We start from the raw sequence: 24,267 nt of genomic DNA, 5'->3' as shown, positions 1-24,267 counted from the left end.
ATGGGGAATTTTTAATTTTGTCTTGCCTCATGGCATCTAACAGTTTATAGACAATACAAACTAGTCCTCTTCTTGAAGCCGCTACATGCAAGAAGAAAAAGTCAGCATCAAATGAAAATTCACCATATTTTCTAAATGGATGTTATTTATCAAATCATCTGAGATTATTTGACAGATGCCTAATCACAATAAATCTCTGGCTAATTTGGTTCTTCAAATGAATTTGCAGATTTAATTAAAATATCTGGATTAAGTTGTCTGATTTTACTGTATGTTCATTGGAAAGGGCAGATATATCTACACTCAAAACCATGATCGGCAGTGCAGTGATTGGCTGGCATCAAGACAGCAACGTAATGACATATAATTAAAAGAAAAAGCAGGTAAAATGACATGTAAATGTTTGTTACATGGGTTAATTATTTCCTTTTTCACAATTTGTAGTATTTTACTTCTTTGTCAAGAGTAGCCTACTGTAATTAGCAATTCATTTTATTTTACACATTAAGTGGATAAAGCTTCTTAAGGGTCGATAACATATTTCTAATGGCACAGCAGGCATTTTTTACATTGTATTATTTTTTTTTTTAGGTTATCTGCATATCCTGCACTACATACAGTTTATGACATCTATAATAAGGGTAGCTTGATGCAATGTAAGGCTCCAATACATTATGAGAATTCATATTCACTGACTTTCATATTACGTTAAAAAAAAAAAATACAAAATACTATGGAAGTCAGTGAGGCTTATCAACTGTTTGGTTACTATCTTTCAGCAGAAGAAAAAAATTCATATAGATTTGGAACAACTTAAGGGTGAGTAAATGCCAGAATTTTCATTTTTGGGTGAACTATCCTTTTAACAATCCTGGATCACGTCAAATCATCAACAGTAAAATCCTAATAACTGAATAATCCATGTACCAAGAATGGGCCCTAGATTGTGAAAATATAATTTTGCCCTTGAATGTTTTACTATAAACATTTTTTTAAACCTTGTGATTTTTAATCAAATGTAATAACTGGAACTTCTGGTGAAAGCATCAAATTTCTCTATGGTGGTATATGGTGGATGTCTCCAATAAATTTAGTAAACTTAAACTCCACCCCTTTCTTACAACTGACTGCATGCCATCATTCAGATTTGCCTCCACCCAATCAACAACACTGGGATATACACCACAATATGGTAGGAAAGATCTGTTACTTAAAGGGTTAGTTAACCCAAAAATGAAAATTCTGTCATTAATTACTCACCCTCAAGTCGTTCCACACCCATAAGACTTTCGTTCATCTTCCGAACACAAATTAAAATATTTTTGATGAAATCCGAGAGGTATATAACTAGCTCGTACGATAGACAGCAATATAATCAACACCTTCAAGGTCCAGAAAGGTACTAAAGACATCATTAAAAGTAGTTCAACCTTAAATTTTATGAAGCGGCGAGAATACTTTTTGTGCACAAAAACTAAAAATATTTTTTTATTCAACAATCTCTTTCTCTTCCCTGTCATTATCCTTATGTAGGTGACGCAGTAAGCACAGTGAAAGCTTCAGTGTTTACGTCCGAATGCCGGCTCAGTATTGGTCAAAGCTGATCACGTGAGCAGCACCATGCATGTATATGATGCTGATGCAGGAGCCAGCCAATAATGAGTCGGTGTACTGACGCAGAACCTGGAAGCGCTGGACGTAAACAACTTATGAGAATGACACAGAAAGGAAGATATTTTTGAATAAAGTCGCTATTTTGTTGCACAAAAAGTATTCTTGTCGCTTCATAAAATTAAGGTTGAACCACTGCAGTCACGTCGACTGTTTTAACGATGTCTTTAGTACCTTTCTGGACCTTGAAAGTGTTGATTATATTGCTGTCTTTGTATAGACGAGTCATATAACTCGAATGTCATCAATAATATTTTAATTTGTGTTCTGAAAATGAACAAAGGTCTCATGGGTGTGGAACGACATGAGGGTGAGAATTCTTGGGTAAACTGACACTTTAAGGGTCACAAATGCCACAGAGAATAAAGTAGGTAGCATGTATGCATTATTTTGTAAATATGACAACTTGGGACAATTTGGATGCTTTGGTAGAACTTTTATGGTCCATGAAAGGAAATAAAAAAAGATTAAGAATGACATGCTCAGTATTTTGTATTCATGTTAGTAAGAGAGTTAATCACTTCTGAAGGCAATATGCCCTTTATTTTTTGTATAAACTGTTAATTTGCATGTATAAATGGTTAAATATATTACATATTTTGGGGAAGTATGTTTCCACCCCTTTTCTAAATCAGTCAGCACACTTTCAAAATACTTAAAAGTTTTTATTCATTATTCATGTTTTATATCATTAGAAATACCATCACTAACAGTGATCTTTACTTCACTCTTTTTACTGTGTGATAAGATTTGTGCCATATATAATAGGCAGACAAGGATGGCATCTGGTACGCATACCTCACTAGTGCACTGAGAGGTGGTATCAGATCTTTGGCAACCCTGGATGTGTGCGTTGGGAGAGGTGAAATGCTAAAGCGGGAGGTAGGTGTTAGCTAACACCTATGCCGGAGCACTGTGGTGGGAACACGGTCTGGTTCAGGGGCGGCCATGAGGGCGTTTCTGCAAGCTGGACGTCCAGACGTTTGTACAGCTTTTTGGACTCGCGTTTTCCTCTGAGGTTGCGAAGGCAGTTCAGGGCACCTCGGTCAATAAGAATCTGTAAAGATAAATAGCTTGACTGCAATTACTGATATTGGTATCATGTTCCAGATGCCATGTGTTAATTAATACATTTGTCTTTACCTCAAGCAAGTAGCATATGAAAAAGTTGAGAGCGGCTACAGCCACCAGAAGTAGTTTATAGCCCATATCAGTGATGTCATAGAGCTCCAGCACACGATGGATGACGGCATGACGGAAAAGCACTAGCCAGCTCATAAGAGCAAGGAAGACCAGAAGTGCAACTACAAACAAAACTAAGAGGAAGAAAAAATAAATAAAAAAGAACTATGCATAAATATTAGACATCATCTACAATGAGAATTTATTTGAATAGCTACAAATTATAAAATGATTATTAGGAATGGGCCATTGATAATAATTACTTCTATAACTCTTATTATTATAACTTTATCACTGTGAAATCTAATTTACATTTACATCCTTAGGCAAAATCTGCATTTAATAAAACCCAAACCCCAATGTGAAGTTACAAATTACTCAAATTATCTGGATTCAATCAGATTTACTGAACAGAAATTTTTCACAAACATCTTTTTTTGAAGCAAATTGTGATATGTTTACTCCATTATTTTATGTTGCTTTATAATAGCCTATAAAAAAGCCTATTTTCTGTAATGCAAGCCTATGTTTGCTGTGTTAAACAAGGGTCAAATTTTACAGTAAATTCTCACCATTGTAATACAGTGGTTTTTTGTAAGGATATCCTTTAGTTATCACAATGGACATGATGATATACTGGAACCCCGATACAGCAAAAATGCTCGTGTCCACCATGTTGGGCAGGTTTGCAGCCCCCGTCCTAGTGGAATTTAGAGGCACATACCTGAAAGCAGTCACATAGTTATAAAACAACAATTATGAGGGTGCAGGAAAACCTGCAGGTTACCTGAAAACTAGGTCACTTAGGTCAGTCGCTTACCAGTCTTGTGAGACCGTGATAAGTAGGGCAGACACTTGAGCAAGGATGAGCAGCACAGTGTGAACCAGTAAACTAGCAAGGACTGGCAGAGACAGAAGACTGGCAGCTGGTCGCTGGGGGTGGAGTTCATCGCTTGGACCTCCCCGCCCCATCACTATAGCCAAAACGGTCACCAAAACTAAATCAAAGAAGAGGAACTGCAAGTCTCCCAAGTTTGTTTTCTCCTACAATAGATAAAAGAAATCATCAACTTGATTGTTAAAGGGATAGTTCAACCAAAAATGAAAATTATCCCATGATTTACTCACCCTCAAGCCATCGTAGGTGTATATGACTATCTTCTTTCAGACGAACACAATCAGAGATATATTTAAAAACATCATGGCTCTTCCAAGCTTTATAATGGTAGTGAATGGGGGGACATGATTTTGAAGCCCAAAAATTTTTTTTTCCATCAATCGTAAAAGTCATCCATAGGGCTCCAGGGGGTTAATAAAGGCCCTCTGAAGAGAAGCAATGTGTTTTTGTAAGAAAAATATCCATATTTAAAACTTTATTAACTTTAATAACTAGGATCCGACAATGGCAACCCTTGACCTGACGCATGACATAATGAATGCAGAAGCGCAGAGGATAGAGCAAAACAAAACACCGGTCACGATTTAGAAGGGTTTTTTTAAAGAGAAATGTCGGAGGATTTTGATATAAGAGAAGAGGAGCTTCAGTTTGTTGCCCAGCCATATTTGTTTAAACCGCAAGAGGCGTCTAAGCTTACGATACTCCTACATCCTACGTCATACATCGCGTCACGGGTTACTCTAGTGATTTTTTGGGCTTCAAAATCGCATCCCCATTCACCACCATTATTAAGCTTGGAAGATATAACTCTGATTGTGTTCTAAAAGAAGACATGTTTGACATGGCTTGAGGGTGAGTAAATCATGGGATAATTTTAATTTTTGGGTGAATTTTTGGTATTGATTTTAGCTCATTAAAAATATGTAAATTGGACAGGCAAACACTCACAGTGTAGAGAATAAGTACAGAGGCAAACTGAATCAGACTGTACAAGGCCATGTACTTAAAAAGACCAAATGATGTCACCAGTGAACACCTGCCTTCCCTGTTTTCAGACAAATTAGACATTAGATTTAGTTAGTAACATCTATTATTATTATTATCATTATTAACAACAATAACAAAAAAAAACCATCATTGTAGTTTATTAAAATTAATTATTTAAATATTTGTATTATTATTGTAAATTATAACATTATATATTGCTATTATAAAGTCAAGAATAAAATATTCAAATACTATTATTATTATTAAATATTTGAATTAATAAAATAAAATAATTAATAGTGATTATTATTATTAATAAATATACACATTATACATAACATTAATATATATTGATATTATAATTTAAGTCAAAATACAAAGTACTACTACTACTAATAATAAAATTGATTATTATTAATAATTGTTGAATAAAAATAAACATTAATATTATTGTAATTATTAATAATAATAATAATAATAATAATAATAATAATAATAATTGTTGTAATAAAAGTCATTATTGTTATTTAAAATAATTATAATAACAACAAATAAATATAAATGCATACATAAAAAAATTATATATTGATGTTATAATAACAGTCAAGAATTCATTATACAATTTATGGCTAAAAAGCTGAGTAATGTACACAGTGCGGCAAAAGTGTGTTATTTACTTGATGAGTAAAGGCACGCAGCTAATGTTGTCAGACTTGGATGTGAAAGGAGACGCCACAGAGGCCTCAGCCTCAGACAATGACACACCGACATCTGCAGCCCTCAAGGCTCCACAGTCATTGGCTCCATCCCCACACATACCGACCCTGTAACTGCACACGAGTCAGGAGATATGGCCGTTATATTCAGCGTTACAAACCCCTGCTAACAAATTCTGACGCGATCACTGTATTCATTGTTTATTTATCAATGATGTTGTATAAATCTACATTTTTTGTTGTCATTTTTACAGATCACTGTTCTGTTCACTACTGCTCTTTATTGACCACACATTTCAAATACTGAACTCACTTGAGACTCTGCAGTGCTTTTACCAGCTGGGTTTTCTGTTCTGGGGTCATGCGGGCATACACTGTACCCCTCATCAGAATCTGCAACACAGAAACAATGAGCACTGTCAATTTCCAGAAAACGCATTTGAAAAGTATGGTGCCCACATCACCAGTCTAAAATTGGAATGAATCAATACTTGTAAAACTTTATCTAAGTCACCTTGGGTAGATATTCTGGAAAATGATCACAAAGTGCTGCAAAGGACATTCCATTTATAGCCAAATGATAGCCGGCACTGTTCTGGTAGAGACCCTTATGGTACAAGAAGGGAAATATTAATCTCTTTGCTGTTCTTAATTAAAGGGATAGTTCACCCAAAAATGAAAATTTGATTATTTTTAACTGCAACCGTTGCCGTCTGTCAGTCAAATAATGGGAGTGAATGGGAACCTGAACAATAAGAGTCGAAAAAACATGCACAGACAAATCCAAATTAAACCCTGAGGCTAGTGACAACACATTGATGTCCTAAGACATGAAACGATCAGTTTGTGTGAGAAAACGAACAGTATTATATCATTTTTTACCTCTAATACACCACTATGTCCAACTGCATTCAGCATTTGCTTAGTGAGGTCTGATCGCGCTCTGACAACGGCAGTGATGTCTAGCACTCATTGAAGTATATGTGCGAGACATCACTTCCGCTGTCAGAGCGCGATCAGACCTTACTAAAGGAGTGCTGAACACAGTTAAAGCATAAATGCTGTTTGTTTTCTCGCACAAACCGATCGTTTCGTGACTTAGGACATCAATGTGTCGTCACGAGCCGCAGGCTTTCTATGCAAGTTTCTATGCGACTCTTATTGTTCAAGTTCCCATTCACTCCCATTATTTGACTGACAGACGGCAACAGTTGGAGTTAAAAATCATCATTTGTGTTCTACTGAAGAAACAAAGTCACCTACATCCTGGATTTGCTTGGGGTAAGCAGATAAACATCAAATTTTCATTTTTGGGTGAACTATCCCTTTAATAAACACTCTGTATAAGACATTACTGCATGATATGTTAATAGTAACATCTGTAAAGCACTTAATAGGTCAAACCTGTGTTGGAATATCAATAGTCTCATGAGTATTAATGGTGGCTACTGCACCATCTCCTTGATGAAACTGCAGCGAGGCCATTGAACTGGCAGTAGGGGGCGATGCATGAATGAAAATAACCTTCTCATGTGACAGCACCATTCCACATGCGCGTGCTACATTCACAGCAGTGAGAATATTGTCACCTGACCAAGCAGAAAAAAAAACAGCGTGACAAATCATTTTCACTTCTCTGTGTCTATAAAACTAAGAAAGAGAAGCTAGTGTTTAGTGTCAGTTCAACTAGGCCAGACAATCAAAGCAAATCATGGTTATAAACATGCACTATAAGGGTTTTTAATATTGCGTTTGTTGTTTTTGGACATACCTGTAACCATAACAGGCCGTAGTTGTGCCAGTTTAAGAATACGAATGACATCAGCACTCTCTGGCTTCACCTGGTTCTTCATTACCAACAGACCCAGGAAGTTCATGTCTTTCTCCACCTCCACCCTACAAGCAAACATTTATCAAGAGCTGATGCTAATCAGGGCTCCACATTAAGTATTTTTACTGGGTTTCAGAGAGAAAAAAAGATGGTTTAATTGTCAGAAAAGTAAATTCACTTGTCCCAAAACATTTTTAACAACAAAGCTCCGGTATATTTTATTATAAAATGAGATGAGGAAGCAGGAATGTAAAGCATGCATCTGTTTCTCTCTAAATATCACATTTTATAATAGAATTTACGTATAAAAATAACAACTAATAATTAAATTCACTACCATTCAAAAGTTTGGGACCAGTGAGATTTAATACCTTTATTCAGCAAGGATTCATCAAATTAATAAATGAAAAAAAATTACATAAAATATATTTATAATGTTTTCTCTTTTCTTTTTTTTTTTTGGTATTTTATTTTAAGAATATTGAAAAATATGTAAAACGGTTTGTACAAAAATATTTTTTCAAACTTTCAAAACTTTTTCAACACTGATAATAATAAATGTTTCTTGAGCAGCAAATCAGCATATTAGAATAATTTTTGAAGGATCATGTGACTCTGAAAAAAGGTGGATGGAACCATAGCTAATGAATGAGACACCACTTGTCTCTTTTACAAAACAATTTTAAAATGCCATAAAAACACTAAGCTCTAAAGCACTAAAAGAAGAAGAAGAAAAAAAAAAACTCTAAGGTCAATGAGAACACCTTTATATACACATGGGCCTTAAACATCTCAGAAAATGCCTTGAGCATTTTTCATTGACAAAAAAAAAAAAAAAAAAAAAAAAAAAAAATTGCATACAGTATAACAAGGATTTTTAACTGCAGAACATTTATTAGAGAGTTGTTGTTTACTTCAGACAGGATGTTGATGTTTAGCAAGGCAGCAGCAGAGATCTTATCAGTCATTGCTAACCTTCTACTGAATACCGCTGCTTTGAAAGCACATGATGCATGCAAGATTGCAATGAAATCAAATGCTCAGTAATGAAGGGTTGACTTAAACCAGTAAAAAGCTTGTGTTAATGTTAACAATGTTAATGTTCTTAATGTATTTGTAAATAAATGCAGCCTTTGTAAGACTAAAAAATATATTTTTTTTAAATCTTAGCTACCCCGAACATTTAAACTGCGGTGTATATAAAACAAAACAACTGACCTTTCAACAGTGCTTAGGTCAGTATCCTTATTGAAGTGCTTGTAGGCAAATCCAAGGACCCTGAAGCCCTGGCTCGCATACTCCCGGAGAGTGGGTGAAAAATGAGAAGGCACTGTCACAAGGAGAGCACAAAGAACGGAGCACAAAAATAAATAGGTAGCATTTCATACCCTCTGGCTTGCTCTTCTCAAGGTGATATAAGAATCAGGACAAGTTTTAAGAGTCAGGTCCTCACCGCTTTCTCTAAGGCAGAAGCTGGCCACCATCTCAGGTGCTCCTTTAAGGAATGCGACAGGAGAAGCTCCACCTGGGCCAACGGTCACGACGCTCATCCTTTGCAGAGAAGAGGAGAATGGGAATCTCCGCACAATTGCTACTGGCTGACTGACAGACTGAAAAACATAAGTGGATAGGTAAGATTAAAACATTATCTTTATCCAATGTCTGGCATGGTGATCTTCGCTTTGTTTTCAAGAACCAAAAACGAACATTCGATCATCATTTATACATCCACATGTTATTCCAAACCTGTATGCCTTTCTGTGAAACAAAAGATATTTTGAAGAACATTGGGATCCAAACAACACTGAACCCCATTGACTTTCACTGTATGGACAAAAACAGTTGAAATACTTTTTAAAAATATACTATTTCGTGTTCCACTAAAAGAGAGAAATTCAAACAGATTTTGAACAAAATTAAGGTTTGTAAATGATTTTCATTTCTGGGTGAACCATCCTTTTCATTCATAATCAAGCCCCAAAAGTGCAAGTCATTTCCTTCTGTTGTCATACCCAATGACTGTTTTCTTGTTCTGTAGATGCATCAACTTACATTTCCTTCTGACTGGAGCTCAGGTGCAGGAGGTCTCATCACTGATAGTACTCTGTGTCTCCCAAATTCAGAATCATGTCCCATCTCATTCTCTGGCTCAGTCAGTTCCTGTCATTTTGCATGAAAGATGACATCAAAGTTGCCATAAAACTGATTAAACAAAACAATTCATACATGTCATACCTGAAATTCTTAAAGAAATGAGATGCAAATTACTGAAATCATGTCACAGCTCTCCATCATGTCATTCCAAACCTGTATTACACAGATCACAAAGGAAGATATTCTGAAGAATGTTTGTAACCAAACAGTTTTGGTGCCCATTGACTTTCATTGTATGAACAAGGAAAAAAAGAAGAAAAAAAAGAAAGACATTTTTCAGAATATCTTCTTTTGTGTTCCACAAAAGTTTGGATCGACATGAGGGTGAGTAAATGTTGACAGAATTTTCATTTCTGGGTAAACTCTCTCTTTAAGAACATGATGCACTGTGAGAAACCAGTCATTACCCATCCAGTGGATTCAATCATTTTGAGCTCCAGTGGGTCTCCAAGTGCTTGACCCCCCAGCAAAGCTAAAGAATGGCAGGAGGCAAGTGCAAAGAGCATCATTCCAGGAGGGAGAAAGAGAGGGTCAGGGACCAGTTCGCCAAATACCGCTCCGTTCGCTTCCATGACGCCCCACACATCCAGACCCTCCTCTGTCAGAGTGCCAGTCTGAAATGAACACAGAGAAACTGTGAAACTGACTCAAAATGTAGCTATTGTGAGTTTCTCAAAGCTGAGAATTTAACTTGTGCACAAAATTGGAAGATCACATAAAACATTTGTAATTAAAGCAGCGTTTCCATCCCAAGTGTTCAAGAGAACAAAATCACTCCCTGGGAAAACTGGTGCAAAATATCCGTAATAAAAATGGAAGTTGCTGCAATCAGGGAAGCCTGTGTCTCAGAGCGGGCAAATGAAACGCAATAACGCTGTTGTGTCATCTTTCGTTCGGATGCTTGTATTTGTGAACGCAATCGTATGAGATTCTTCTGGGAGGTCATTCTGATGACAGACTTTGACTCAGGCATTTCAAAATGATCAAACCAATCACATCCACTGTTAAGGCAAAGTCACATAAAGTTTTTGTTGTGCATCAAAGAATTTATTTGATGTTTCCATTGTAGTTTGTGCATGTCTTGTTTGAGCACACAAGTTTTTTATGCACATTTTTAGAATTTATGCACATCTTGGCATTTCCATCCAGTGTTTTTTTTATGCAATAAATATGCACATAAAAATAGGTGGATGGAACCATGGCTAATGAATATGAGACACCACTTGTCTCCTTTACTAAATAACTTTAAAATGCCATATTGCAACACTGTAAGATCAATGAGAACACCTTTATATACACACGGGCCTTAAACATCTCAGAAAATGCCTTGAGCATTCGTCATTGACAAAAAAAATAAATAATTGCATACAGTGTGACAAGAATGTTTGACTGCAGAACATATAGGGAGATGACATTTACGATGTTGATGTTTAGCAAGGCAGCAGTAGAGATCTTATCAGTCATTGTGAACCTTCTATTGCATAATGCTGCCACAAATAAACCAATTTTCTTTGCTTGATGTATGATGCATGTAAGATTGCAATAAAATGAAATGCTCAATAATGAAGGGTTGACTTAAAATAAACCAGTAAAAAGCTTTCTTTTAATAATTTATAAACACACATATATTAATATATAGCAGAATATTTAATATATATTTTATTCAATATGACAACAATAATAATATTGCCAATAAACGTATCAATGTTAGATAGATTATGTGTAAAAAGAACACTCCTACAGTCAACAGAACTGACATAGGGAGTTAAGGAAGGAAGTTCTCTATTGGTCTAACCCAGGGCACTAAAGATGTAATCATTACACAAACAGAACACCTTCACAGAGTAAATAAAGTTTATTTTAACAGCCTGAAACTCAGACTTTAAAAGGCCAAATATAGGATAAGGCAAATGCTTGAAACTACAGTGGCTGTATCACTCATCAGGACACCATTTTTAAAGAAGCAATTGAGATCCCAAAAAAAAGGCATTGCACGAAACCTTGATCTCTTACCTTATCAAAACAGAAAATTGATATCTTGCCGCAGATATTAATGCGAGGTGGGCTAATGCAGAACACCCCATGACGCTTCAGGCGATTCTGGGCGTAGATAGCGGCTGTAGTTATAGCAGCAGGAAGAGCAGGTGGAACTATTATGGTCACAATATCCAGTGACCGGATGAGTAGTTCGTTCCAGGGCGTCTGATGACAAAAGAAGTGGATACGCAGAGAAATTAAATAGTATAATTATTTGTAAATAAAATGTAATTTAGGAGGAAAATAATTTGAAACCAAACAGAGCGCAACAGTGCCCATCCCCCTTTTCAGCGGCACTGGATCCTGAAGTATTTTTTCCATTCATTTTTCCCAAAGGGATAGATTGTTAAAGCATTATAAGCCATGAACAAAGCCAATCAGCTACGAGGTGAATCACAACTCTACAAACTTTGATTTGAAGCAAAACGCTATTGAAAAGCATACATAAAAGACAAAGCCCACCAATGTTAATAAGAAATACTTACATTGCTCCTTGATAGTATCACAAGGCTATAAACAGTGCCAACCAAAGCTGAAACACAGATATTCACATCGATAAAGGCCCATATTCTGCATTATGAGACTAACACATAAACAAATGTCATCATATCACATACCTAAGAGGCTAGCAAGTAAACAAACTTACCCAGAAGTCCTAGAAAAAATAGGAACCTCATAGCGTCCTTGTAGAAGCGAAAGTCTAATGGTTGAGGGTAGAGGATAGAACTAATAAGGTCTCCTTTGGCAGTAAAAAACCCTGATGAACAGAAACAAAAATGGTTCTCATGAGAAAATAACAAAAGAAAGTAAAATCGAAAATCATTTTATGGCTTCTCTGCCTTGTAGCTAAGATCAAGTGTATTGTAGACTATAGAGTATTTAATATAAATCAATCAGACATTTCTGTGCACTCAGGCAGTTGTAATTTACAAGCACTACTGCTCAAAGGTTTAGGGTTTTATATGCCGATTTGGTGTTCAAGAAACATTTCTTATTATTAGTATTAAAGTTGAAAACAGTTGTGCTGCTTAACATTTTTGTTGATTGCATTATTTTTTTCAGGATTCTTTGATGAACAGAAAGTTCAAAAGAGCAGCATTTATTTGAAATGGCATAAGGATGCAGAAGAAGTCACTTCTGAGCAATTTAATGTGTCCTTGCTGAATAAAAGCATTAATTTCTTTAAAAAAAAAAGAAAAAAAAAAAAAAAAAAGATTGTATTTCTTTATAAACCACCTGTGCGTGTTACAACAGCGATGGCCCCATTCCCAGCAGGACCACCTCCTTTAGCCTGGATGATCTGTGTGCCACAAAACAAAGTGTGTCTGCGTTCAGACTCTGGACTGTAGGTGGTCCCAGAAGTAGACAATGGCGTCTTCATCACTGGTATGCTCTCACCTGTCAGTGGGTAAAGAGGCAGTAGTGAGAACGGAAGAACGGAAAAGCCTCTAAATACATACATATTTAGTGCCATATACAATTTCACAGGCCGTTTGCATTCTCTCACCAGTCAGCATGCTTTCGTTCACCATGCACTCCCCAGCCAGCAGGGCGGCATCGCAGGGCAGGAGCAAACCCTCAGCTGGAATCAAAACACAGTCACCTGGAACCAGCTCCTCAGAGTTTACACACTCTTCCTCTGGAAAAAAAACACACAAGCAAACATGATTTCACATAGAGCAAAAGAACATTTGTGAAGAACGCCACTTTGATGGCTACTTATTTTTGGGGTTTGATGAGCCATGTCTCACCTCCGGTGTCCCTGCGCACAGTAACGTTCACTACCAAACGGGCCATGCGGCGGAGAGTGGTGCTTTGCTGCAGAGACAAAAAAACGACGTATTATTATTAAACACTCACTTATTATATGAATTCACAACAAAACAAAAGAGCTCAAAAGGAGTGGAAATAATGTACGCATACCTTACGAATCTGATAAAGGGACACAGCGATTGAAATTAAGGATATGATGACGATACAAGCAGCATAATAATAGTATCTGTCTGACATCCACAGGATTATGCTGAACACCTGAAATATGTAGAACGGATTGAGCACCTGAAAAAAAAATAAAAAAGTTGGAAAGCAGATCAATATATGAATCTTCCACAAAGTATTTATTATAAAAATACAGGGTATGCCACTATTTATTCATTACATAGTGTCTGTAATAGCAAAAGAATCATTTTACAATGCATTTAAAATACAAAAGTAGGGAAGAAAAGGTCTACCTCCTCAAAGAGAAGTTGCAAGTAAGACTTCACAGGTACATCAATAATATTGGCCCCAAAAATTTGTTTTCTGTAGGACAGAGAGTAAAAAAAAACCCAAAAAAAAACAGTGATTGTGTGTGGCATGAATTATATTCACATCATGTCATATAGGCTGCATTTACACTTAATGCACAGATCGGATCATTTGACCATATTCGATTTTTTGTCCCGTCTGTTTACATTCTCTTTTGACACGACTGATATCCGATATCTGGGTTTATTATTAATCCCTGCCCAAAATGATTCGGTTGGTGATCGCTTTACTACGCAACATGGTTAGCCCTCTGGTTTTTAATGGCAGTACTAAAATTATTATATAATTCACATCAGCTGGCCATGATTATTTGCCAGAATGGATGTTATTTTTATGAATTCTAATGAATTAACAAGCAAGTGTGTGAGAAAGAGAGAGAGAGAGAGAGAGTATAAATGAGAGTGTGAATTACAGCATGTCTATATGTAATAGTGAAGCTGTTTAGCCTATAATGTAGGCATCAGTAGCAAAGCAGTTTTACTTATAAAATTCACGGGTCAGAGGTTGAAAACCAGTTTCTATGCTCTTGAATGTTTCTGTGTGTGTGCAATTTCATAACTATAAAGTTTCCACTTCTGTAAAAATAAGCTGCGAGTTTTAGTGTGAACGCATACAGGCACATCAGCTTCATAATATGACATTAAAAAGCTATTTTTGTGGTCAAACATGTTGCCCTTGCCTTGTAGTGGCTTGGAATTCAAAGGGGAATCGGATATATGCGTTTAGACGTCCAGATATCGGATATGCATCTGATTTAAAACCACATTTGGAAGTGGCTCCGATCAGATGCGGAAAAAACAGATCTTGTGCAGATTTTTGTGTTTACATGTGTGCAACAAATTCCGATCTGTGTCAGATGAGAGTGAATTTTTTTTTTTTTTTTTTTTTTTTGCCAGTGTAAACGCAGCCAGAGTCACTGAAAGGGTACAGACCTTGTGCTTTGTTCTGCTAGACTCAGTCCTTGCTGTCGGCCATGCAGCTCAGCACAGGTCCAGCCTTCATTGAGGATACTAAAGACAGATGATCATTTACAACCACACAATTTCAACCAGCTTTATAACCATATAACCATGTAGAGGCTATAAATACCATACGGTACCTTGCTTTGCAAAAGACTCCTTTCCTGGCCATCCATATGTAGCGCATGCCCTCAAACACATAGTATCTAAGCAGTGTTTTCTAGATGAAAGAAAAACATGATATGATCAAGCAGACGGACCTGAAATGTACATAACACCCTCTATTTTGACTGTGCTTATGTTACCTTTTCACTGTGTAGCTGCACAGTGTCTCTCCATTCATTCTCATCTGCCTCTCCTACTGCAAACTCCAAACTGGAAGAGAACAAATAGCTCTATTTAAGTATTCTAATATGTAATAAATATAATAATTAAATAAATAAATAAATACAGCAAATAAAAAACTTCATTTAAATTAAACATAATTTTTCCCACATTAAAACAATGACAATTTAGGCCAGAAAGTGCTTAATTGTCATGAAAATAATGTCACAATGCAAAAAGTGGGATGGCTTGAGGGTGAGTAAATCTTGTGGTAATTTTCATTTTAAAGTGAACTAATCCTTTATGTGTGAAATTTAATATACATTTTGTTTTATATACAGATGTATATAAATATGAAGGCTTTACATCTTCACAACTGTTAACAAAACATAGCAAGTAACAAGTTACCAAATTATTTTAAAATGCAAAGAATGGTTACACACGTAGCTGGTTCCTTTTTGAAAGAAACTTATAAAAAATATAAATAGAAAAAAGGAGAAGTTTGAGTAATAAATGTACTGTGGGTCTCACCTGCCTTCCTCAATCTCCTCTTTAAGCACGTCTACAACAAACTGCTGTTCATATCTGTCCTGTCATAATCAAATAATAAAAAAAAATACCATTCCTTATTATGGAAAACTGTGAATTACTGTAAATCTAATCCCATTTGTCAACATTTTACCAACCACTATTTAAATTTTCAGTAAAGCAGATAGCCTGCATATGGAGAGAGTACCTTTAATAGTAAAACATCCGCCATTGAAATGGGACAGGACTTGCACCGGGCCAGGATGCCAAGGCGAGGGCGCCAGTTGAAGAGCACTAGCAGCAGGCCTAAAGAACATACCGCCCCAATGCGGCACAACCACACTTTCCAGCACACCCATCTGTACCCCTGAACATCCTGGGACACAAATCACATAACATCTGATTATAAATTGATCAGTTATAGAATAGCAAGAAATGCATTTGTATTTTCCCAACATGGTACCATATGTGAGATGGCACTGAGCTCCTTGGGTCTTGGATCCTTTATGCAGGGTTCTGTGTCTGGGGGGGAGGCATCATCCAGCCCCGGACCACAGCTTCCTAAAAGACAAGATCCGTAATTGGTCCTGTTGAGTAGCAGCTCTTAAAGTTCACTAAGACATTAGTGCAAACACAATATATCAACTTTAAGTACACACTCCCTTTTAGTAAATAAAAGAATACACTCTAGCATATGTCTATGACATCAATAGGGTACGACATTGATTGTAATATTAAAGTCCCCATTAAATCAAAATTAATAATTCTATTTTTTTATCTATCTGCACGCGTTTTTTTTATTTTTATGTATCCTTGTAATCTTTAATCAAAATTACTTCCCCTCCCTCTTGCAACCACATCTCTTCTCTGATGACGTGTTTACTGGCATGAGGGCGGGACGACTATAATAAAAATGTATAATTCAGATTTTGATCTTCATATCCATTTACATATATTATATATATCTTCCAAGGTTTTTTTTCCCTCCTAGGACTTTTTTCCCAGTGTTAGCACGCTGGGTTTTTCTCCTAGGGGTTTTTTTCCACCCCTGGGAGTCAGCCGACATTGGCTTAATGTAGCCCATCTTGTATATGTTACATATTACCACGCTTGCTTGTACAGCTTATTTTTAACCACTTCTCTTTTTTCTGTATTTCTAATATGTAAAGCTGCTTTGAAACAATTACAAATTGTAAAAAGCGCTATATAAATAAATTTGACTTGACGACCTGTCACTCACTTGACATGACATCACAACAATAACAAAACACAACCATCCAATCAATTCCTGATTAACAAAATCAAGTCCCACCCTACCGTTTTTCTTGTTCGAGAAGCCGTTTCACTTGTATATACATCACAAAAGGGAAGAAAAGTATTTCGCAACTTCCGTTTCATACTGACTTTAAGACAATGGCTGCATCCGAAATCACATACTTCTCTACTATATAGTATGTGAAAAACAGTATGTGACAAAAGAAGTGTCCGAATTCACAGTACTCATAAAAGAGTAGGCAAAAAGTACCCGGATGACCTACTAACTTCCGGCGAGATACTTAAGCGTGCATACAATGGACACTTTACTATCCCACGAGGCCACGGGAGAGGATTTGTGAATGCCAGGGAAGCAACACCACTGACATTGGTAGGTCACATGACATGAACATGGGGAATGTAGCATCTGGATTACAATCATACTATATAGAACATACTTTTTAGTGCTCGCAAAGCAAGTACTAATCCAAAATAAGCACCTACTCAAGAGAGCGTGCAATTTCAGACGCAGCCAAACACTTTTAACAAAATACATCCATGTTGTATGTAACAATCTGGCAAATCGTCTCTTGACACTCTGTTGCATAGATCATGATGTCCTGGTGCCATATGAACTTCACAAATGTGCTTAAGCAACAGTGATATTCATCTAGATTTGAAAAAAATAATAATGGCTATTTGCTTTCATCAGTTTCGAAGGTTTGCAAATATGCATTTTAGAAGGTTAAGCCTGAGAAACTTGTGATCCTCCAGTATTTCCAGATTACAGAGGATTGTAAATGGGAAGAATCATACTGAAAACTTCCTCTTTTTACTTTTCCAGATCATGTGCTTGCTTTGTGATGCTTCTTCTGCACAAAATAATTGCTGACTTTCACTTTATAAATGCTTCCTTCAGACAAAAGTGAGAAACAACTTTTATAATGAACAACTTTTTTTGCATCCCAAGATTTAATAATATCTACATCCGTACTTGTATGAAATGTTAGTAAAAGAATTGATAAAACACTATTGAGTGCTCTCTTAAGAGGCTTATGATACAGAGCTTGAAATACAGGTTCAGCCACGCCACCTCACTAGAGTAGAGGAGACAACAGATGAGGTGGAGTTTCAGCAGTAAATATGCTAGAAACATAATGCCCCTTTGAAAGCCTTATTATTTTACAAGTTCAAATCAACTGACTTCGACTCAACATAACGACAAGTATGCCCAAATTATCATAGCTTCAGTCAGTTCTAACAATTGAAATTGATTCAATTTAAAACAGTATGTGCTGAAGAACATAAAAACCTTACCACCCTTTGGTCTTATCTCTGATGCAAGTTCCTACCAAAAACATTCACTACGAGATTTGTCTACGACTGCAGCTTCAACTAGATGAAAGATCCACATTACAGTACCTGAAAGTGAGACAGGATACTCCCGTTCAGGTAAGCCAACTTAAGCAGGAACTCGACAGCTCCGCCTACATTCTTCTATGAGCCGGTGAACTATCAATACCAGAATACACAGGTAAAATAGGCCTACTCATGCGTGTCCGACTCACTTTCGCGAATCGGCTCTTTCAAACAGTTCGTAACAAGATTCGGGACAAATCGATCCATTTATTTGTCATGTCTACATAATTAGGTTTTCAGTCTCGAATAAGTTTTTAAGACTTATTTAGTTCAGTTTTTGCAGCCATGATTCAATTTATGAAAACAAATGACTTTAGTTTAGAACCTAAAAAATGCATTATATTTAAATCACTTAACTGAAAAAGTGCATGTTTATTAACATGTTTCAAAACCATTGCGTTTTGAAATCCAACTCTGTTTTGTATAGGAGTTGATAAAAATGTCAGTTAAGTTTGTTTTGTACGAGAACCGAACGATTCAACAATGAGCGTTTCTCGTACAAAACAAACGGTCTGTGAAGCCGTTCGATCGATTCATTGAAAAGATCCGACTCACAGAACAATAATACATTTCTAGAGTTTTGTACACTGCACATCAGATGACCTCAGGTTGTTTTAGCCTATTTAAAAAAAATCCTATTTAATCTAACCTTCAGACGTCATGCATTGACCAAATTACTAAATCTACAGATAGAATAACAACTTAAGAGATTTTCGCAGCAAAGTAGCTACATGTTCTGCTCTGATGACATTGAATAATCAGAACTGAACAAATGTCCGATGTTCAGTTTTATTCATATCTCATACGAATGAAATTCAGATTGTATACACCGATTCTTTATTACATTTCAGCCAATAAGACTTCATGGGATACGAGGCTTGAGATATCTAGAGATATTACATTCAATATAGACATGTACAGGCGAATTGCACTTACCCATACCTGGTGAATCCATCTATGATCTAAAACGTGAGTGCTCAAGCACATACTTTTGCTGTAGTCATTATTTCACTACACACTACCGCAGAAACTAACAGTCTCTGCTTCAAGTGTCAGTTTTATAAACGTGACGCCATAGCCCTTCTTCCTTTACGTTCCTTTGTCAGCTCACCCATTGAACACCGCCACCTGGAGGACATAACGAGACTTGACCTTCTCTAAAGCTAATTTATTCTGAAAAAGCATGCGCTTCACATCTTCTCCACTATTATAAAACATGCCTGTCCATGTTAGGCAGAACACAATTATAAACAGATGACTGTGATCTTAAACATTCAGATATCTGAGTATGTTTTATAGCAAGCAAAGTTATAGGGCAGTACATCTACCACACAAACTAGTACACAGATTTTGTTATTACATGTTAAATATGATGACATTTTTTACAGCTTCCTGTATTCTGATACTCATTACAGTATAATAACCTCAATCCATTTTTTTTGTTTTACATCAGCAGTAACTATAGGTCTCCACTATCAAACAAAGTAAAAACTAAATATCCCATATTAGCAGAACACTCCATATGGGATTTACACATTTACACAATAATTTAAATCATTAAGTACATTATATTTCCAGAATGTACAAGTCAGATGGCTGTCGATCTCTTTTCTTTATAAGTCGCCATCATTTTCTTAATCTCTGCTATGGCCTTTCCGGGATTGAGTCCCTAAACAGAGGAGAGGACAAAACAGATTAAAACGTATCCAGTAACAAATGGGAGACAGGTATTGCAAACAAACGTTTACTTAAAGGGTTAGTTCACCCAAAAAGAAAATTCTGTCATTTATTACTCACCCTCATGCCGTTCCACACCCGTAAAACCTTCGTTAATCTTTGGAACACAAATTAAAATATTTTAGTTGAAATCCTATGGCTCCGTGAGGCCTTCATAGGGAGCAATGACATCTCCTCTCTCAAGATCCATAAAGGTACTAAAAACATGTTTAAATCAGTTCATGTGAGTACAGTGGCTCAATATTAATATTATAAAGAGACGAGAATATTTTTGGAGCGCCAAAAAAACAAAATAACGATTTATTTAGTGATGGCCGATTTAAAAAGACTGCTTCAGGAAGATTCGGAGCACAAATGAATCAGTGTATTGAATCAGCTGTTCTGAGCGCCAAAGTCACGTGATTTCAGCCGTTGGCAGTTTGACACGCGATCTGAATCATGATTTGACACACTGATTCATTTGTGCTCCGAATCTTCCTGAAGCATTGTTTTGAAATCGGCCATCACTAAATAAGTCGTTATTTAGTTTTGTTTTTTGGCGCAGCAAAAATATTCTCGTTGCTTTATAATATTAATATTGAGCCACTGTACTCACATGAACTGATTTAAATATGTTTTTAGTACCTTTATGGATCTTGAGAGAGGAAGTGTCATTGCTCCCCATGGAGGCCTCACGGAGCCATCGGATTTCAACTAAAATATCTTAATTTGTGTTCCGAAGATTAACGAAGGTCTTACGGGTGTGGAACGGCATGAGGGTGAGTAATAAATGAAAGAATTTTCATTTTTGGGTGAACTAACCCTTTAAAGCTGCAGTCCGTAAGTTTTGCCTCTTTGTCGCCATCTCTGTTTGAAACCTGCAATTGCGGAATTATCATCTTTACGATGTGCATCGGCAAGGCTCTTTAGCATGGATGATCCCAAATTATACGTCTTGGAAGTATGACCAAAATAAGAATTTTCACCAGAAAATGTCATCTGAACAAGTAAGTAACAATTCTGGCACTTTTTTTCTGACCAACTGAGGAAAAAAAGCATTACAACAAATCGCGCTGCCAATGGTGATTAAATTTAGCGATCGCTTAGCTCAGATCATGTCAAACTGTGCAAATTATTATTATTGTTATATTTTGTTCTCAAATTGTTAATGTTAACAACATCAGCATTATGTAACTGTGTATTTAGTGTATTAGCGTTACCTGTAGATTTCAATTTCTGTAGCCACTCTGCAGTCCAAAGTTTTTTGCTTTTGTCTACGAGTGAATCTGCAGTTGTCCTTTTGACCTATCTGGATTACAATCCAACATCAAAGTGATAAATTTAATTATTCCAGCTGCGGTGAGAAAAGGCTATAATTGATCCGCCTCACATGCGATATAGCCTACTAGCCGGGACTTCTTTATGTGTACAGGCGTGACGTAATGACGCAAAAACGAACAGCAGCAAGCTCGTATTTCCCGCAGAAACCTACCAGTACTTCGAATTAAAAAACATTATTACAAGCTTACTGTGAATCAGGCTAAGGTAAGGAGATACTTTTGAACACTGGGTGGTTATGTACTTGCTCGAAAATTGATTTTGGATCATTTTAGCCCCAAAAAGTTACAGACTGCAGCTTTAATGTCCAACGACAGAGAGATTGGTCCATCAAAGTGAAGAGCGGCTACAGTTTGATGGGAAGATGGCCTACCTTAGGACATGCCCTTGTACAATTCATTATTGTGTGACAGCGGTAGAGGGAGAAAGGGTCCTGTAATTTGGACAGACGCTCTTCTGTAAAGTCATCACGAGAATCAATCATCCACCTATATGCCTGCAGGATTCAACAGACATCAGCAAGAGTGTTCAAGAAATAAAAATAACATTGTTCAAATAAGAAACATTCTAAAGAGAAAAATAAATACCTGCATGAGCACAGCTGGACCAAGGTACTTGTCTCCATTCCACCAGTAACTAGGACAACTGGTGCTGCAGCAGGCACACAGAATGCATTCATACAGGCCATCCTATGAGCACAGGGAAGGGTGTTTAAAAAAAAAAAATCATTAGCAAGGATTACAATCGCCCTTCACACTGACAGAATCAGTAAAATATTCAGCAGAAAGTCTCGAACCAGCTTTTCACGGTCCTCGATTGTCTGGAGGTACTGCTCTTTTCCCTGCTTTGACTCATCCTTCTTCTTTAGATAGGGCTCGATGGACTTGTACTGTGCATAAAAGTTGCTCATATCCTAAAACAACAGTTGATACGATTACAGATACATTCTGTTTGTTTATTTAATAGGGACAATGCACATTAATGAACATTAATATAAAATACAAAATGGAAACATGCCAATTTATAGCAACATTGCTAATTTACATTGACTGATTTAAAGATAAAGATAAAGATGGATATTTAGTTAACAGTGGTTTACTCACAGGGACAAGATCTTTCACAACATACATGTGAGGTAGAGGGTAAATCTTTGACACTTTGCTGGTATTTGTATCTATTTTGTTTATACAGGCTAAAGTGTTGCCCCCATTGATGTTCATAGCACACGAGCCACAGATACCTGTAAAATTATATGCAGAAAATCACAAAAAAATACACAACATTCTGTCATTATGTAACATTAATAGGACACAGATATGTTAAGTTGTTTATTTTGTGCTCTATTTATTTTACATATTACATAATACATATTTTATTTCTATTTAAATATTTTATATTCCTTTACCCTCTCTACATGAGCGTCTGAAGGTGAGTGTCGGGTCCATGTCATTTTTAATTTTGATGAGGGCATCAAGAACCATTGGACCACATCTAGGATGAGAAAATGTTTTGAAAAATTTTAAATTTATATATATATAAAATGCATACTGGTTTGGAAGGCATGAGAAACAGTAAATGATGACAGAATGATTTTATTTTTTATTGGTGAACTGTTCCTTTAAGGGATAAAATTCTGTCATCATTTACTCCCCCTCAAGTTGTTCCAAACCTGTATAAGTTTCTTTGTTCTGCTGAACACATAAAGTATTCCAAATATATTTGGAAGAATGTTCTGCTTGGTTACAAACATTCTTCCAAATATCTTCCTTTGTGTACAGCAAAACACAGAAATGTATACAGGTTTGGAACAACTAGAGGTGGAGTAAATGATGACAGAAATTTCATTTTTAGTGAACTGTTCATTTTAGTGCAACATTTGTACTTAATGTCTAGCATTTGTGTAAATATTGGTGTACTTACGTGTTCAAATCAACCTCATAGGTTTGCATGCGGGGCTTGTCACCTGTTATATCAGGGTCCCATCTATAAATCTGAAATTTCTTTATTTTTGGCTCAGGGGCAGGGGCAGCTGCTGTCTGGGCATATCGCACCAGCTGAAGTAGAGCGAGGAAAATAAAAGATAGGTCAACATAAGACAGGTGATACTAAATGTTATGAGTTTACTGACATTTTTACACAAACAAGATAGCATTATTAAATAAAACACATAGCATCCCTCCAACTACAAATTATTATATTAAGTAAAATAAAGACATATACAAGTATATAACTATTATTTTCATGGCCTTGTAGAGTATGCAACTGTCTTTGGTCTGAAAAAGCTTAAAGCCTCGCCACCTGCAGGTGTATAAGAGAAGTGCGCGAGAGTTAATCACTGTTACTCAACTCACATTGAAATGAACTGTAGTGTACAATAGCTTTCAATACCAGTCCTCCATACTATAAGGTCAGTTTAATTATAATAAACTTACACAGATATAATCAGAAAAGAAAAACCCAACTGAAGACGACGTTTTAATATGCTGCGCAACAGCGTTTTAATACGCTGCGCAACTAGCTCTGCCTAATAAACATGTCACACCTGCGCAGCGCTTCCCAAAAGCATCGTAAGCTTAAGCTGACGATCAACTTAGCCTTACAATGCTTTTGGGAAACGCTACCTTGGTAAGTAAGTTCCCTATAAAGCACGATGGTCTCACACATCACACATAATCATACATGCGCACTTTTTTTAGGATGCTGACAGTCAGAACTCGTATAAACAACGTACCACCAATGTCCTACAGCTGCGAAAAGCAACAGAGCTGCGAGTAAGAGAAGTGCATACGAACATCTTCCACGTCAGTGTTGTTATGAAGGAGTTTCGTGACTTAAGCGGCTTCTTCAACAACAGTTTCAAGTATGTAATATGCCATCTGCTGCTCCTCCTCCTAATGCCAGCGTGAGCGAGCGTAGATGGGCGTGAATTTGTCCTCCGACAGTAGC

At 36.5% G+C, this 24,267-nt stretch overlaps 2 protein-coding genes across 5 annotated transcripts; both read right to left on the bottom strand.

Annotated features, from left to right (window-relative positions):
• Positions 1–2,099: 2,099 nt before the first annotated feature.
• atp13a2 (ATPase cation transporting 13A2) lies at positions 2,100–19,338 on the bottom strand. 4 transcript variants are annotated; one of them, XM_067370954.1, is made up of 29 exons: positions 19,204–19,338; positions 16,058–16,155; positions 15,803–15,970; positions 15,598–15,656; positions 15,048–15,117; positions 14,883–14,962; positions 14,716–14,793; positions 13,708–13,777; positions 13,400–13,534; positions 13,228–13,294; positions 12,984–13,115; positions 12,713–12,874; positions 12,123–12,233; positions 11,962–12,008; positions 11,453–11,641; positions 9,847–10,053; positions 9,338–9,445; positions 8,739–8,895; positions 8,504–8,615; positions 7,226–7,350; positions 6,859–7,043; positions 5,969–6,061; positions 5,768–5,847; positions 5,416–5,568; positions 4,700–4,796; positions 3,674–3,897; positions 3,426–3,577; positions 2,815–2,987; positions 2,100–2,728 (listed from the first exon to the last, which is right to left on the bottom strand). In XM_067370954.1, the coding sequence occupies exons 1-29, from the start codon at positions 19,220–19,222 to the stop codon at positions 2,561–2,563; spliced, it is 3,519 nt and encodes a 1,172-aa protein (XP_067227055.1). In that variant the 5' UTR covers positions 19,223–19,338; the 3' UTR covers positions 2,100–2,560. The 4 variants fall into 4 exon arrangements, with proteins under 4 accessions (XP_067227055.1, XP_067227057.1, XP_067227056.1 ...); XM_067370956.1 differs by lacking the exon at positions 19,204–19,338 and adding an exon at positions 18,271–18,436; XM_067370955.1 differs by lacking the exon at positions 19,204–19,338 and adding an exon at positions 18,166–18,277.
• Positions 19,088–24,246, bottom strand: LOC137009066 (succinate dehydrogenase [ubiquinone] iron-sulfur subunit, mitochondrial-like). Its single transcript, XM_067370958.1, has 8 exons — positions 24,053–24,246; positions 23,242–23,375; positions 22,727–22,812; positions 22,425–22,561; positions 22,118–22,234; positions 21,909–22,010; positions 21,695–21,817; positions 19,088–19,936 (listed from the first exon to the last, which is right to left on the bottom strand). The coding sequence occupies exons 1-8, from the start codon at positions 24,113–24,115 to the stop codon at positions 19,856–19,858; spliced, it is 843 nt and encodes a 280-aa protein (XP_067227059.1). The 5' UTR covers positions 24,116–24,246; the 3' UTR covers positions 19,088–19,855.
• Between the last annotated feature and the right edge of the window lie 21 nt (positions 24,247–24,267).

The sequence above is a fragment of the Chanodichthys erythropterus genome, chromosome 20 (genome assembly GCF_024489055.1).
Source record: "Chanodichthys erythropterus isolate Z2021 chromosome 20, ASM2448905v1, whole genome shotgun sequence".
NCBI classification, from domain to species: Eukaryota; Metazoa; Chordata; class Actinopteri; order Cypriniformes; family Xenocyprididae; genus Chanodichthys; species Chanodichthys erythropterus.
This window is presented reverse-complemented; position numbering and strand designations above follow the sequence as displayed.